The 17200-nt window shown below is 38.6% G+C and overlaps 1 protein-coding gene across 1 annotated transcript in view; it reads right to left on the reverse strand.

Annotated features, from left to right (window-relative positions):
• Positions 1-986: 986 nt before the first annotated feature.
• LOC134755693 (kinesin-like protein KIF13B) overlaps positions 987-17200 on the reverse strand; it is a 247587-nt gene continuing 231373 nt past the window's right edge. Inside the window, exons 31-39 of the mRNA XM_063692240.1 lie at positions 15959-16089; positions 15492-15615; positions 13547-13715; positions 11288-11505; positions 9777-9904; positions 8550-8739; positions 6378-6539; positions 4260-4412; positions 987-2886 (exon numbers count right to left, since the gene is read on the reverse strand). Coding sequence (XP_063548310.1) covers positions 2804-2886; positions 4260-4412; positions 6378-6539; positions 8550-8739; positions 9777-9904; positions 11288-11505; positions 13547-13715; positions 15492-15615; positions 15959-16089 — 1358 coding nt within the window. The 3' untranslated portion in view covers positions 987-2803. The remainder of the gene's footprint in view (positions 2887-4259; positions 4413-6377; positions 6540-8549; positions 8740-9776; positions 9905-11287; positions 11506-13546; positions 13716-15491; positions 15616-15958; positions 16090-17200) is intronic.

Genomic DNA, 17200 nt, shown 5'->3' on the forward strand with positions numbered 1-17200 from the left:
TCGTTCTTTTGTTTATTATTTCATTTTTAATGGGACGTTTTAATAATGCATAATTGTTTCCTAAATACATGATTCAGTCCTACGTAATGAGCATAAAAAAATATAAAATATTGGGCTATTTCGGGGTTTTTAAAAAATACCGGTTCCGAGCCCTGACAACAGTCTGAAAGCTGAACTACATGACAAATATGATGTCAGTCATACAAATATTACTAAGATTGGCGTTAGATTTGTAACTTTTGAAACAGCTCGTTCGATTATTATTTTTAGTTTTTATAATTACTTACAATTATATGTGAATATACACGATGTGATGAGGCAAGTGGCGGACTATGAGAAGTGAAATTATTACAAACACTATTACCAGGCGTTACTATTAGTGTACTTTAAGTGTACTTACGAATATTACTGACTAAAAGGAGGGAATATACATTATAGATGAGCTAAACTCGGCGTTTGTATAACGTACTATATATATCTCATATTGAAGCGCCGAGCGATCAAAATAACTACAGTTCGTTCAACGAAATAATCGGTTCTTAAACCATAAAACCGGTACCATACAAAGTTACGCTCTCATTTTAAGCCCTAGATTAAGTCTTTATTGCTGTGCCCCAACGGTGTTTATGCGAACATGTAAATACTTTAAAATCTTGTAAATAAAACCCATAAAAGCAATCTTGGATCGGAACCGGTTTTTTGCAAAAACATCGAAATAACCATATATTTCGAATTATTTAATACTAAGTAAATGTAGGACTCAGTCATGTTTTTAGATAACGATTTCGTATTATTATTGCCCAAGTAGAAATAATTAACAAAGAACGAAATAATACCGGTTTCGTTCTCATATAAAAAATACCGGTATCCGATCCCTGAAAGCAATAAATTAATTATGAATTATGAATAAGATTCTTAAAATATTAAATCATTTTACGGTTTAGACTTGTTGTGGTGTTAGTATGTCTCACAACAGTTTAAATTCGATTCTTAAAATACATGAAACTTGGCACTTTTCAAGAACATTTACGTACTTAACATATACCCATCTAGTTATCCTTGCTAAAATTGTTATAGAAAGAAAATAGAACTATGTATGTATATTCTATTCGCTTTAATTTCTTTGTTTGTATTACAATTTCTAGTGACGAAAATGAGTACCAGGCAATACATATATTACTTAAATGTCCATGTCAAATTTCATGTTATTTCCGATTGTCGTTTTAAAATGAGAGAGTAACCGATTGCATGGCGGCAGCTAGGTTCAGGCGCCATCAGACATATCGGAGCGGCCAAAGCGCTCACAAATATCTAAACACGCCTTTAAGAGTGCTTATTCAGATATTTTTGAGCACCTCGGCCGCTCCGTTATATCTGATTGCGACTGTTCGTGTGACTTAAACAAAATCCGACACCTTTTTCTACATTTGGAATTAAAACATGTTTAAATCTACCATCGATTATTGTTCGAATGTGAATGGAGATATTAAATTTTAGGACAGTTTTTTTGTGACATAATTTATTCGAAGTCGATATGACTACATATTTTCTTACCACCCATTTTTATTGCAAAAAACACGAACGGCGGTTTGAGCCACTGTAAATATCGTAAAAAATAATGTGGCACATTTAATTTTGCAAACTATTATATAAGACTAAATCCGATCGCTTTCTTCAAAAATAATGGGCGTTTATACACGTCACAAAACCGGTTAAGTACAAGTCTTTTACAAGGACGAAGTTTTAGACGTTATTGGACGTTTCTATATGCCATAGGGACGACTAAATCGAGTGTCAAACGAAATAGGAATCAAATTGCTAGGCAATATAGTGTATTTTCGTGTGGCAAGATACTATCACATTTTAATGTGCTTTTGTGTTCGAAAACACATAACTGAGCAATGCATTTTGTTAATTTTTAGTGAAAGCGTTTTAAGCAACCACAGACATTATATTCCATGTGCAGAATATAAAACTGTGCATCGATAGACCATATAAAATAATACATAAATAAATTACAATAACATCTATACCACAAACTATACAGTAAAAAAATCTATACAAAACCATTGATTATCACTGATCACAAAAATTTCATTGGTTCTAAATTAATAATACACACAAAATTCACATATTTACATTTAAAAAGAATTAAAATTAAATCACATATTTAAAATGTCCAATTATATTTACAACATAGTCAATTAGGATTACGATTGTGTCAAAAAATGTAAAATAAATAAATATTTCGTTCACAGAAAATTTATAGTGTCAAATTACTATAAAATTGCGATATATGGAAATCTCGAAAGATCTTCTACGTCATCTTATTAATCTAGTCAATAAATGCGTGAAGATCTAATTTCCTAACAACTTCTCAATAAGGGAACAACGTAAACGCATAAAATATTGCTTATGCCTATCACATAATAAATTAAATGCCTACATCTGATAACATCAACATTTCACACTTTTAATTTATCATGCAACAGAAAACTACATAGAAAGCACCATTTGCTAAAAAACGAAACAGGATGGACGTATATTTATAATTCGGTCCATACAGTATAACCACAGATATAAGTTACAACGGCCATCTTTAAAAATTAACCAATCACGTAACACCTCGGTCACGAAACAACCAATAGCGATCGAGAACGTTTCGCGCGTGTTAATTCAGCGCTGTGATTGGCCAAATTGTCCGCTGGTACACAAATAAAGTTCGTGCAGTATAGTAACTTATAAATATGGTGGTACAGTACTCTACAAGGTATGGTACGGAGTTAAGGACGTGAGGGTGAATTTATTTGCTTCTAGTTTTGGTTCCTACGACGTTTATGCTTTCGCCGCGACTCCTCGATCTGTGTAAGTTGTGTAGGCCTTCTCCTGTAAAGAAATTTAAACAATCTAACAATTACTCAATTACTACTGCTATAATATTCTCGTAAGTACTGCTAAAAACTATTAGGTACGAGTAGTTACATATTTTACAAAAATAGCTCTGCATTTCTATATTCTATTATTTCTGTATTATTTCTGTACTAATCATAAAATCAAATTAATTTTGACTAAATATTTCATTTAAGACATAAGTATTAAAGATGCAAAAAATATGTTAGTTTATATTTGATGTTCGTCTTCTACTAATAAAATATTTATTAAATGAATTACTAAAGATAAAGTTACAAATCAAATAAACTTAATTGATGGCGCAAGCGATGGCAGGAATAACATTGTTGGTATTTTACAAAAATTTAACCCGAAATCAACGAAAATTTTATCTATCTTCAATCTCACAAGTCACTCCCGAGCCCCGAGCATAATTAAAATGAGAAACTTCTCGTATATTGGTTAAATTAAAACAAATATATGGAGGTCGGCATCAGCATCGAGCGTATTTCTTGTCACTTCATACGCCATATTTTTTTTTAGGTTAGATTACGTAAGAATAAAATGTAGCTCAGTCACGGTACTGGTAGTTAGTGTACTCGTACCTCGTTAATCGTCCACTAACAAGTGATGTTACGACTTCCGGTTCGAACGCCATCTTGATAGTAGCCTCGTGATTAATTCCTTTGTTTTTTGCTCATTAATATTGTTTAAAGTGTAATATCGATAGCTTTATTATACAATAATCTAATGTGGTAGTGTGCAGTGAATGGAAAATTAATCTCAAAGCGTGTTTAACCACCATTTTGGAGTCAACGGCCGGTAGTCCACGTGCTTCTCGTAAAATCCAGCTATCGGTTTTACGAGACAACTACAACAACCAACGAACAGCGTCGTGCTCTAAGAGCATTTATTTTGTTCCTACCCTTTGACGTGACATTGGCTACGGGCATAGAGTAACTTATACTAGAGCGGTACTGTCATAGTAAATTTTGTAACCCCAGTAAATTCACTGCCATCTGTCGACACACTTTAAAACTAAAAATAAATATTTATAAAAATACGATAAAATGTATTTAAATATGGATAAATGATTTATTTATTTGCATTAATTATTTTTATGATTTTGACCCATGTTCTTTCACTGATATGCGTTAAAATTGTTAAATAACAAACGAAACTGTCAACGCCCTCTATACGAGAGTAGGCCAAAGGTACTGGCGCCATCTGGTCGAGAATCAAATTTTCGTGATTTTCGAGGCACGCTTTTTCCTTAGACTGTATCCATCTATTATGGAGTTATATCTATATCTTTGGCTACGGGCAACACCGCCCTCAAGTCCACCAAGAAAAGAAAGTTGTGATGTTACCTTTGCTGCCGGCGCGCTTGAGCTCGGAGTCCCTGTACTGGCGCGCGGAGCGGCCGCGCCGGTCCTGCGCCAGCTTGTCGGGGCGCACGAAGATGCCGTGCCGCGCCCGGCACTGGAAGTAGCGGGTGCCGCCGACTGAGCCGTCGTTTTTACCTGGAAAGACGAAATAAGTGAGTCTATGCAAATCAGGGACCGGACAACCCTTTCCGCGATAAAACCCTTTCAATGGGCGACACTTAAACACGGCTAACACATTGAAAGACTTTCCCTTTTGAACTGCAAGCCCATTCATACCCCTACCTTTGACTAACCCTTACCGAAAAGCTAACCAAAAATAAGGCTAGCGCTTGATAAGGGTTACCCTTATCTTTAAGCGCTTTTTATAAAGGTTTCCCTTTGCGTGAAAGAGACAGGATTAGTATATATCTACGGTAGTGTATGAAAAGGAAAGAAAATACGTGGCTAATCAAAGAACGCCGCCGTCGCCGCCGACGATCGCTCGGATTCGAAGTAATGTGTGCTTTATGAACAAGGTAGATGACTTAAATTAGCACGCTTATATGCTAAAAGGGAAGCCCTTTATAAGGCTAACCCTTATAAGCAATATGCAAGGTGTTGGTGAGCGGATGATAAGGGTTTTGTAAGGGTATATGGGCTACCGATTACTCAAATGTGGTAGCTTTATATAAGGGTTTTTAAAAGCAAAACAAAGGGTTTCGTCTGGCAAAGGGTATGGTGAGTTAAGCCTTATGCAATACCCTTATAAAACCCCGATAAGGGATAGCGGGCCGGTCCCTGATGCAAATGTTAAATGACCAGTTTGTTAACAGGGGATATTACTGCAATGTCCTGCCACGAGAGTGCAGCTCTAGCCTTTTTAGTAAACCATAGAGTAACTTATACATACTGTACCTTTAACAGGTTTTTGACAAGTTTTCAGTGATAAAATATGACATTGATGCATCAAGGCGGTTTGTTTACAGACGACCTACCGGGAAACGCGAATCCGAAAATTCGCTATCTGCTTCTTTATCACCCGAATATGCAAGTGAGAATGTTAGATAAAGAAATTTCGATTTTCTTGTTTCGCAATAAACCCTCAGATTGTGATAGTGGTGCCACCTACGCAGAGTTTCGCGTAATACTCCATATTGAGCACGCAAGCTCAAAGCGTAATCGTAGGTATTTCCGACCGTTTTTCTCTACGGATTTATCACATTTTTCTACCGAATCTTGTGAAATTTTGTAAGCAGGATTGATAATTACGTTTTTTTTTTTAATTGGCAAAAGGCCATGGGGGTTCGCAAGGTGGCACACAGGGCAACTACAGTTGATCAAACCAAATTGTCAGTAAATAAAAACAAAAAAAAACTATACTCATCCTTTTCTTTTGGGTACTAGTGTAAAACAAAGATAGTATGACCAGAGGGCGGAATTTTGTCATGGCAAAAATCAAACGTTAATAGAGTTGGAACGTTGAATTTTATCGACTTTTTCATCTATCGATAAGTTCAGTCACCTTAAAAAATTCCGGAAATGTGGATTATTAATTTTTTTCATGGAATGTTGCAACAAACGAGAAATATTATCAAATCTAGATAAAAACTATTATCGTTCTTTACCTCTTTAAACTCAGGTGAATGTGTTTTGCTCGTTATGTGAGTTTTAACGCAATATTTTTTAGTTGCTTTAAGTGAACTTTACATTTAGAGCAGTATATCGTTGAGTTGTTTTCGTTGTAAGTAAGACAAGGATACTTCTTTATCAATTTGTTAATTGTTTTTCTTTTTGGATTAACCATTTTTTACAAACGTGAATTAGTTGCAAAAAGACTAGTGGCAGAAATGACAGTTAACTGCCATTCAATTTACTTTTAATCTTATCAAAGAGGTCAAATGGCCAACTAGCTAATCAAAGAGGTTAATGTTAAAGTCAGAAATGTAAAAGGTGACTGGACTTATCGATAGCTGAAAAAGTCGATAAAATTCAACGTTCCAACTCTATTAACGTTTGATTTTTGCCATGAGCAATTCCGCCCTCTGAGTATGACTCTCTCTGTTTATGTTTGAAATAAGACAGTCCTTTGACAAACTATAGTTTCGTAAATCTTTGTCTTACCAGTCGGTGCGTCCAACTCAAGGCCGACCCATAGGCCGTGAGCAAAGTGTGCAGGCCCTACATATGCCACGACGCCCGTGCTGCTACTCAGACGGAGCGAAACGCTCTCGCCCACTGTGAGCCAGTCGGGAGCTGTGTGCATGAGCGTTTCTGATGATTCGTCTGCAGGAAAAGGTTAAATTTAGTATACAAGATAAACTTAGGAAACTTAATAGACTGCGTACTGGCCATGGTCGATGCGCCTACTACAAACACCGCTGTGGGTGGTTGGATTCCCCGGCCTGCAGTTGCGGTGCGGAAGCACAAACCATCCAGCACATCATTCATGACTGTCCTATAACGCGTTATGTCGCTGGCCCTCCCGAAGACCTGATCACCCTGAGCGACGAAGCCATAGTGGCTGACTGGTCTATGTGTAGATCTTTAATTACTTATACAACACTTACACTGTTTCTATTTCACAATTACTATCATGCCATACGATTAAATAAAAAGTATACAAGATGAATAATTTATACAAATGAAAAATGATTTATTCAGTAACAAGCGTTTTTAACAAAATACAAGTTGGTGCCCCTTTTTAAGTATACAAATGTGACGTTTTCAATCAAAAGGTACCACATTGGCGCTTATGATAAGGATGAAATTGGATTGTATCTTGATATGAATAACCTGTCAGAGCGTCCTTATGGCTAGCGACAATGTGGTACCTTTTTGATTAAAAACGACATAAATACATAGACAAAAAGTAATAGCAATTCGAATTTCGAAATAGTTTCTAAAATTTACCATTACCAATGTACTTTGTAGAGTATAGATAGTAAACCTTCTGTGTAATGCCGGCTATACACATTTGTCGAGAGCCGTCGAGTGAGACGAGTAAGTGTTACACAGTCGTTATCGGCCTGTCTCGGGGTCTCTCGACGAGGGATGAAAGCTGCACATCGGCTATCAAACACGCAATTTTAGGCCTTCCGTTAAACTTACCATTCTATATCATCTAGTTATATTAAACCTTACGTGTGAGATATTAGAGTCGATTTTCAAATTTACCGTCGCCAATCCTCTCGGTAGATGACGCTGGTGTATCGTGTAATGTCTTATTAATATCGTGTGGGTGGCGGCCCGGTTCTAATGTCATCTAGCTATATTAAACCTTCCGTGTAAGACACTAGAGTCGATTTTCAAACTTACCGTCGCCAATCCTCTCGGTAGATTACGCTGGTGTATCGTGTGGGTGCCGGCCCGGTTCTATGTCATCTAGCTATATTAAACCTTCCGTGTGAGACACTAGAGTCGATTTTCAAACTCACCGTCGCCAATCCTCTCGGTAGATTACGCTGGTGTATCGTGTGGGTGCCGGCCCGGTTCTATATCATCTAGCTACATACATTAAACCTTCTGTGTGAGACACTAGTCGATTATCAAACTTACCGTCGCCAATCCTCTCGGTAGATTACGCTGGTGTATCGTGTGGGTGCCGGCCCGGTTCTATATCATCTAGCTACATACATTAAACCTTCTGTGTGAGACACTAGTCGATTATCAAACTTACCGTCGCCAATCCTCTCGGTAGATTACGCTGGTGTATCGTGTGGGTGCCGGCCCGGTTCTATGTCATCTATCTATATTAAACCTTCCGTATGAGATATTAGAGTCGATTTTCGAACTCACCGTCGCCAATCCTCTCGGTAGAAGACGCCGGTGTGTCGTGTAATGTCTTATTAATATCGTGTGGGTGCCGGCCCGGTTCTAATGTCATCTAGCCATATTAAACCTTCCGTGTAAGACACTAGAGTCGATTTTCAAACTTACCGTCGCCAATCCTCTCGGTAGATTACGCTGGTGTATCGTGTGGGTGCCGGCCCGGTTCTATGTCATCTAGCTATATTAAACCTTCCGTGTGAGATATTAGAGTCGATTTTCAAACTTACCGTCGCCAATCCTCTCGGTAGATTACGCTGTTGTATCGTGTGGGTGCCGGCCCGGTTCTATGTCATCTATCTATATTAAACCTTCCGTATGAGATATTAGAGTCGATTTTCGAACTCACCGTCGCCAATCCTCTCGGTAGATTACGCTGTTGTATCGTGTGGGTGCCGGCCCGGTTCTATGTCATCTATCTATATTAAACCTTCCGTATGAGATATTAGAGTCGATTTTCGAACTCACCGTCGCCAATCCTCTCGGTAGAAGACGCCGGTGTGTCGTGTAACGTGTTATTGAGGTTGTGTAGATGCTGGCCGGGCTCCACGGCGGAGCGCGGGCGGGCGTGGGCGTGGGCGGGGGCGGGGGCGGCGGGGGCGGGGGCGGGGTGAGCGGCGCGCGCGCGGGAGGAGTTGGTCGCGCGGCGGCGGACCACCTGAGGATGACACATTTTTAGGGTTCCGTACTCAAAGGGTAAAAACCGGCCAAGTGCGAGTCGGGCTCGCGCACAAAGGGTTCCGTACCATTACGCAAAAAAACGGCAAAAAAATCACGTTTGTTGTATTGGAGCCCCACTTAAATAGGTATTTATTTTATTCTGTTTTTAGTATTTGTTGTTATAGCGGCAACAGAAATACATCATCTGTGAAAATTTCAACTGTCTAGCTATCACGGTTCGTGAGATAATACTAAAAAGTACGAAACCCTCGGTGAGCGAGTCCGACTCGCACTTGTCCGGTTGTTTATTAATTTACGACGGAACTGAGACAATATGATTTCAGAAAGACGACTGTTTGTATACAAAAATGTTTCTTATTAATTTGCAGAAAGCATCAACAGATTTATTTACCTACTGTAGTGATTTTAAATGTTAAATTTACAGTAATTGAAATATATAGTGACATGACAACCAAAAGAATATTATATAATTTAGAAGCTCAGAAAATCTGGACAAAATTCCGTTCATAATTGCATAGAGTAACTTATACTAGAGCGGTACTGTCATAGTAAATTTTGTAACCACAGTAAATTCACTGCCATCTATCGACACACTTTAAAACTAAAAATGAAGATTTATAAAAATACGATAAAATGTATTTAAATATGGATAAATGATTTTTTTTATTTGCTTAATTATTTTTATGATTTTTGACCCATGTTCTTTCACTTATATGCGTTAAAATTGTTAAATAACCAACGAAACCGTCAACGCCATCTATACGACAGTAGGCCAAAGCTAGTAGCGCCCTCTGAACGATAATCAAATTTTCTTGATTTTCGAGGCACGTTTTTTTCTTAGACTGTATCCATCTATTACGGAGTCTATCTTTGATAATTGTAACCACGATCGGAAATCCCCATCATCAAATCAGACTGATGTCATCACAATATTGCACTGTCAATGGAATACAATAGACAAAATTATAGACAAAATTGGTTTACAAAATTTAAAAGAAGCTTGTAAAAATTTACCTTGCCAGCCGGCAGCTGTATTTTGACCTGGTCTCCGGAGGTCGAATCGCTTTCACCGACTGACGAAGCTTCCCGGCTGCGTTCTGTTTCGTGGCTTTGTTCCGAGCTGACAGATTCTAGATCGGCTTCTAGAAAAAAAGAAAAATTATGTTTTGCTTATGCAGCTAAGCCAGCTGGTGCCAGTTGCACCATCTGCACTTGACAGACTGATCAACGTCACCCGGCGCGCCGGGGCGGTTTACTATGAAACTTTCCATACAATAAAATTTAGTGAACTCTTTAACGATTACAAACAGTTTGGTGCAACCGACCCTAAGTAGTACAAAAACGTCCATCGAAGCCAAGGGCCTGACACTCTTTGATAGAGAAATAGTCTTATTGAGATTCCTATAAGAGGAAAGAGAAAATAGTGCCATGCTTTGTCCTTATCACCGACCGGGTGGCATCATAGGTAGGCGATGGCGAAATACCGAAATTTATAAGGGAGAAAGAGAAAAAATCCTATGCTGCCCAAATTTTATATGAATTTTTTTTTTCTTACCCCCGGTCGCTCGGTGGCGCGTCTATAACTACTTGTATATACTGTGTCTAGGATCAAAGCAGATAAATTCTTTAAAACACCTGGGTAAATAAAAACTCTGTACGCCTAAACATGTCCCAGTTCAGAACATGATGTCCCGGCTAAACAGTGAACGTCTTAATGGATCACCCAGTTGATTATATTAGACGAATATATCTTATTACATCCAAAGTGGTTAGTATAGTTAACGCTATCTCTACTGAGCTCGTTCACTTACGTACTAACAATGGCATTATGTTAAACAAAAGCCATTGTGTCTTTTGTGCCTGAGCGCGTGGCCTTTGTGCCTGAGGCTCCCACACAATAGCCACGCGATCAGGCACAAAGGCCACGCGCTCAGGCACAAAATAAATAATGGCTTTTGTTTAACAGAATGCCATTGTCAGTACAGGTAAGTGAACGAGCTCAGTAGATAGACCGCATACTATAACATCTAGGACGCTGAGACACTATATCAAGCTCGATCCCCTTGGTGATTTTTGTGGACAAATGTAATCCAAGTGGTCATATCGTATCGTGCATAGCTTGCCCTGTCAATCCCTAGAATTGTGTCAAATTTTTGTTTTTTTAATGCCCTGGATGCCAGCTCTTTAAGCCAAATCTCATAGAAAAAGAGGCAAGCTATTATGGCGCATCTCTGCAAACCTTTGACAGTTGCCAACCCCATTCAATGTTTTTAAGAATAATAATAACTGCATCAATAAATTGCTCTGATACTTATATTAAGGTAGTATTTAAACTTGACAATTTAAAAGTGCTTGTTGCTAGGCCTATTTGAATAAAGAATATTTTGACTGACTTTTGGCCGAACTAGGGTTATTTTCTCATAGTCTAACTTGTGCTAAGTTTTTTTTTGTTTCTTTTGTACCACGATGACGGCTCATAAACGTGCGGCTCACATTGTAAGCGGCTTCTGCAGCCCATGACTTACCTCCCGACGTTTCATGTTCCCCATTCACGGTGTGCTCCGCGAGCGGGCTGGCAACACTCGAGTTCTCAATAGGGATCGCACCCAATGGATCCACCATTCCGTTTTCGTAGTCCCGCATGAACGGGTTGATGCGTCGGCCGCCGGGCGTGACCGGGGTCTTCTTCTCGTATGACGTGTCTAGCTCGTGTTTAGATTCGACGATGTCGTTCTTCAGTTCGCTGTTGAAATGAAATCAATTAGTTATATTCATTTTGAATACAACTTTTTCAGTTGCCGTCCCTTTTTCAGACAATATGAGCTACTTACACTTCCGGCAATATACATAATGGAGGCCGTTATCTTCGCTAGAATAAACCCCGATCTATTTGAAGCTAAACTGGATACATACAAAACTAGAAGTCAGTATAGAAACAAACTAAAAATACCTAACTCAAAATTAGCCATCTATAGAAACGGGTCCCATTTTATGTGTATCCAAGTAGTAAACAAAATACCCGATGAGATCAAGTTGGAACCAAATGACAAACAGTTTCACAAAAAATTAAAAACTTTTCTCATACAGAAATGTTACTACTCAGTGGAGGAGCTTTTAAATGAGGAAACCTAGTCGCTGTAAGAGAAATTAACTATTAAGCATAGCAATTAAGCAAATATTGACATTGAATTTATTATTGTAATTATTTATACCTCATACATATACAAAAAATCTCTCTAACCAATTATTAATAATAGCATGCATGGCCTGTAAATGAAATTTAAATGTAATTTAGTAATAAGCTAGATATAAGACAATTTGTGTGCCCTGACAGGGTGTCATGGAAGCTTCCTGTATAACTTCAATAACATCTCATGTACATGACTTTTACAAATAAACATCTTATCTTATCTTATCTAACTATTTATACCGCGAAATTTAATAACTTAACAGATTTAAACCAAGTAAAAAAGTTATATGATACACGGTCGTCGTGAACGCCGCTCGCATATTAGTGCTTGAGACAGGAGACCTAGGCTCTCCGAAACATGTCGCGCGAGTGACTAAGACAAGTGAGTCTAAACCGTGAAATTATTTAATGTTATTATGTCTCACAACAGTTTAAATTCGAAAGTTATATGAGTTATAAACGAGAAGTCTTTAGTTTGCGAGATAAGCGTTATAATATTTACTAGTGATATAATCTTAAGGTCAATCAATCAAATGCGTAGCGTAGTAATCACTTCAACTCTTAATGTTACAAAGCGTGATAATGTCACTATAAACTTGGCACTCTGTCACTATAGAGACTGTACGGAGTGAGCTTGTCCCAACTCTATTTTTTACCTAAATCTATAACCGAGTCTCTGAAGACATAAAAACTGCGAATAGCTACAATTCTTTCGTACTCAAACTTAAAAAAAAATACCTAGTCTCTGCTGCCTTTTACTCGTGAAATGAATTCTTCTATAGAATGTCACACGAGTCCTGCATATTTGAAACATTATAATATTATATATAATAAACATTTGGTTAACAATTGTGTACCGAAATTTATAATAATGCATTGTAATTTTAATAATTAATTTGAATAATAATGTAATTTAGAATAACATTGTAATATTATTACTATGACGTGTAAAATTGTAATTTTATTAATAAATGATTGTATTGTATTGTATTGTATTGTAATATCGTTGCGTAACTCTGTAATCTCACTCCTTAGCCCAGTCATGGAGGTTTTCGTCCGTAATGCGTACTCCGAATGGTCAAAGTCCATCGATCATCAACTGACATGTTCCAAACATTGAAGAATAAAACGTAATACTTAACTAACCTAATATCGTTGCGTAGTTCAGTGATCTCGTTCCTTAGCCCAGTCATGGAGGTTTTCGTCCGTAGTGCATATTCTGAATGGTCGAAGTCCATCAATCATCGACATGTTCCAAACATTGAAGAATAAAACATAATACTTAACTAACCTAATATCGTTGCGTAGTTCAGTGATCTCGTTCCTTAGCCCAGCCATGGAAGTTTTCGTCCGCAATCGCCATGTGCCAACGAATAAAACATAATATTAAACGTACCTCCCTGTCCAAGGCCTTAAATCACGCGGCCGCGGTAGGCCTAAGCAGCGCTGGCTGGACGTCGTGATAACGGACATGCAAGAGAACAATCTCACACCTGAGGATGCCGAAGACCGGGCAAAATGGAGAATATTGAGTAGGAAGTCGGACCCTGGCGCTAGGCCGGGAAAACGCTAGGTCGAAGAAGGTTAAACGTACCTAATATCGTTGCGTAGTTCAGTGATCTCGTTCCTTAACCCAGCCATGGACGTTTTCGTCCGTAATGCGTACTCCGTCTTATCGTAATCCGGCGTATCGTCGACGGACATGCTGCGAATGGACAGCGTGTCGTCATTCGTCAGGTTAGTTGAGGATACTGCTTGGGAACCTGTTACAAACAAATTGGTTTTAAATCACTGCATAATTGATTCCGAAACTCGGGAGGTTAAGCATAAGCCTGGAACTAACTAATAATATTTTTATGTAGGTAATTAATCGTTAGAATCAATCTTTTTACATTACAGTTATACCAGGGGTGCGAAACTTCTCCTTTCGGGTATTCTCGGCTCCGTGCGGCTCAGCATTGCTTCAAGCAATTATTAGGGTTGACACAACTTGACGCCCCTTTGCGTGCACGACCACAGATAAGATAATGACTTGAATTTTGACAACCCTAAATAGCCTAAAGGGATAGTGCCATATATTAGAAAGGGACAGCACGATTCGACCCTGAACCGCTGTCAAACTTCGGTTTTGTAGGAAGTTTCCTTTCTGTACGGTACTCTTATTTATTCTGTGGTTATACATCAACGATAAATAGCAAACGCTGATCAGATTGCTAAAATATTTAAATGCAGACATAACGTAAGGTGACTAATCCTAGCATTTCTTTAAACAGAGAGACGACATAGAACTAATTTTATCTGATGTTAGAAAAACAGCCCCAAATCACAAATTCTAATAACACGTTCACTGTCCCCATACAAAATGATATGACAAAGTCACACGTCCAAGTGTGCTTTCAAGTTGAAGTTGTTAACCCATAGTGGAAGCACCGACTCCTGAAAAAAAGTTTCATGTCCACATTGGGGGCACCCGGACCGGACAGGAAACGTGTTAACTTTTTTCGTGTGGGTATGTATATATTTTACTATTTGGTGTAGAGATAGTTCTGAGGAAAGTCGAATGAATTCCTACCTATATTTATCTAAATTATTTGTACGCTTAAGACGGCAATCTGTTAAACAAAAGCCATTGTCTGTTTTGTGCGAGCAGTCGGCCTTTGTGTGACATTGTGGGTTGGCGCGTGCTACGGCGCGTGCGGCGCTCACACACAATGGCACACAATGGCAGACCGCTCGCACAAAAGAGCTTTTGGGAGAGGGCTTTTGTTTAACAGTTTACCGTCTTAGGCGTAAAAATCATATGTGAATATGCAGACTATACTTTTCATTACAGAAACCAACATTCTCCGCCGACGAAGTCGCGGACACGTATGTTTTATAAACTGATGATGGATGTCGTTCGATACCTCCCCGAGGGGAGGTATGAGAGGCCGTGTCCGCCTTCCGGCTGCGACGGCTGCTGCGGGTCGCTCCCCACCCACGTGGGGAGGTCAATCTTCATTTGGGGGACGAAATGGCTGCTGTTGTGGGCCAGCTCTGCGCTACCAATCGTTACCCAACCCCACGACCCCTAGCCCGGTGATACCGTTTGAGCGGGGCCAGGCGACCGGTAGCTTAGCTGGCGTGAGTGGCGTGTTGTGCTTTGTAAACTGAACTTTGTGGAGACCGGTCTGTTTAAGTTTACACGGGCTTCATTTTACCTATGTAACTTTACTTTTGAGTGGCATTAACGTGAGGCACTTCATTCGGTTCTTGTCTGTTTGTCTGATATCTTGTCTTTTTATTAATTATATAACAATTCAAGTCTTGGAGACCCTTTACATCTCTGGATAATTTGATGATTTTTTTTATTATTATATACATTTTATCTCTGACACCTAGAGACTTTTACATCTCTAAACAATTTTAGTACTTCTGTTGCTTGTATATTTTTTATTAGTTTTTTTTTGTGTAATTTTGGGTTAATTTTATTGTTTGTAAAAATTGACATGTAAAAGTGCCCCTGTGGCCTATTTGCTGAATAAATGTTTGATGCTTACCGTAGCCGCTGGATGATATCGAGGGTGAGTTCTTAGTGGGCACCCTCTCGCAAGCGAGCTCGTGGAGCGAGTCCAATGTCTTTGAAGTAGTCAATAAGCCGCGCGACGTCCGCGCTCGGTGTCTCTGTTGATCGTTTTATAATATTAATATTTTTTGGAAACACTGGATAATTTATAATTTTTAGGGTTCCGTACCCAAAGAGTAAAAACGGGACCCTATTACTAAGACTCCGCTGTCCGTCCGTTACCAGGCTGTATCTCATGAACCGTGATAGCTAGGCAGTTGAAATTTTCACAGTTGATGTATTTCTGTTGCCGCTATAACAACAAATACTAAAAACAGAAAAATATAAATACTTAAATGGGGCTCCCATACAACAAACGTGATTTTTTTGCTGTTTTTTTCCGGACGGTTTTCACCCTTTGGGTACGGAACCCTAAAAAGCATTGGTGGAAATTGTACGTACATGTTCCCTTGGCGTTGTAAGTGCGTCGGCAGCACTCTCGGGCTCCGAATGGGAGTCATCGTCATTCCTCCTGCCTGGTTCCTCATGCAGGGTCGTCATGCGAAGACCCAGCTTAGCACTGGCCGGGGATGCTGTAAGGTATAATGTTGTTAGAACAGCGTGAGAGTAAGATGTCCCTATGGCTGTTGGTCTCTTTACGTCGGAAAAATGTCAATGAGAACGGGATATCCACATATTCCACATTTCGCCGCTATACTTACTCAAGCTCGTATCTGCAACACTCATTTGATGACAAAAACACCCGTATTCCGAATGAAAGAAAAGCGACATTTCCATCAAATGATTGTTGCAGATATGAGGTTGAGTAAGTATAGCGACGATTTGACTTCCGATTTGTTGGAAAAGCCAATCAAATCAATAAGTATAGTTAACTAATCAACAAAATTTTACGTAAAGAACTGTATCATCCACCAGATGATGAACAACCATAGGGAAGCTAGAGCGGTAGCATCTACTTTCAAACACTACAGCATTTTGTAAAAGCTATGAATGAAATCCTTAAAAACAACTGAATTCAAAAAACAATTTCGAAGCTGCAGTCACATTTCAATTCTTAAGTTTTACTGAATGTGAAAACAGCGTTAAAAAGGTACCTATAAAAAGTCAGGTCTTAAGGGGCCCACTGACTATCAGTCCGCCGGACGATATCGGCCTGTCAGTTAGAACAAAAATTTGACAGTTCCGAACAACTGACAGGCTGATATCGTCCTGCGGACTGATAGTCAGTGGGCTTTAAACCATAACAAAATTTGCTTTCAAAAACTATATTTGTGATGTCTACAAATTAAACTTAATCTTATGCTTAATGATATGACTTATAGTACAATCTCTTGTATATCTTTCGTAATCTCATGCTATTGATCGGTTTCATGCCAATGATTGATTTCTTTGAGAGCAAATAAAATAAAACAATGTTAAACACTACAAAATAATTCCACAAATGCCTACAACTACTATTTTTAATGTGACCCTATTTAAAGTGTTTAATGTATGTAATAATTATATGCATGAACTAATATTCGACGTAATGTATATTTTTAAGAATAAAGAAATAAAAACTGTAAAGTAATGATACTAAAGTGTGGGGTACAAATTTGCGCGCACGTTGGGATCACATTATAATATCGGCTAGTAAAACAAAATATCTAAACGATGGCCACTTTTTATAATTTTCCCGATCTA

The sequence above is a fragment of the Cydia strobilella genome, chromosome 3 (genome assembly GCF_947568885.1).
Source record: "Cydia strobilella chromosome 3, ilCydStro3.1, whole genome shotgun sequence".
Lineage (NCBI taxonomy): Eukaryota > Metazoa > Arthropoda > Insecta > Lepidoptera > Tortricidae > Cydia > Cydia strobilella.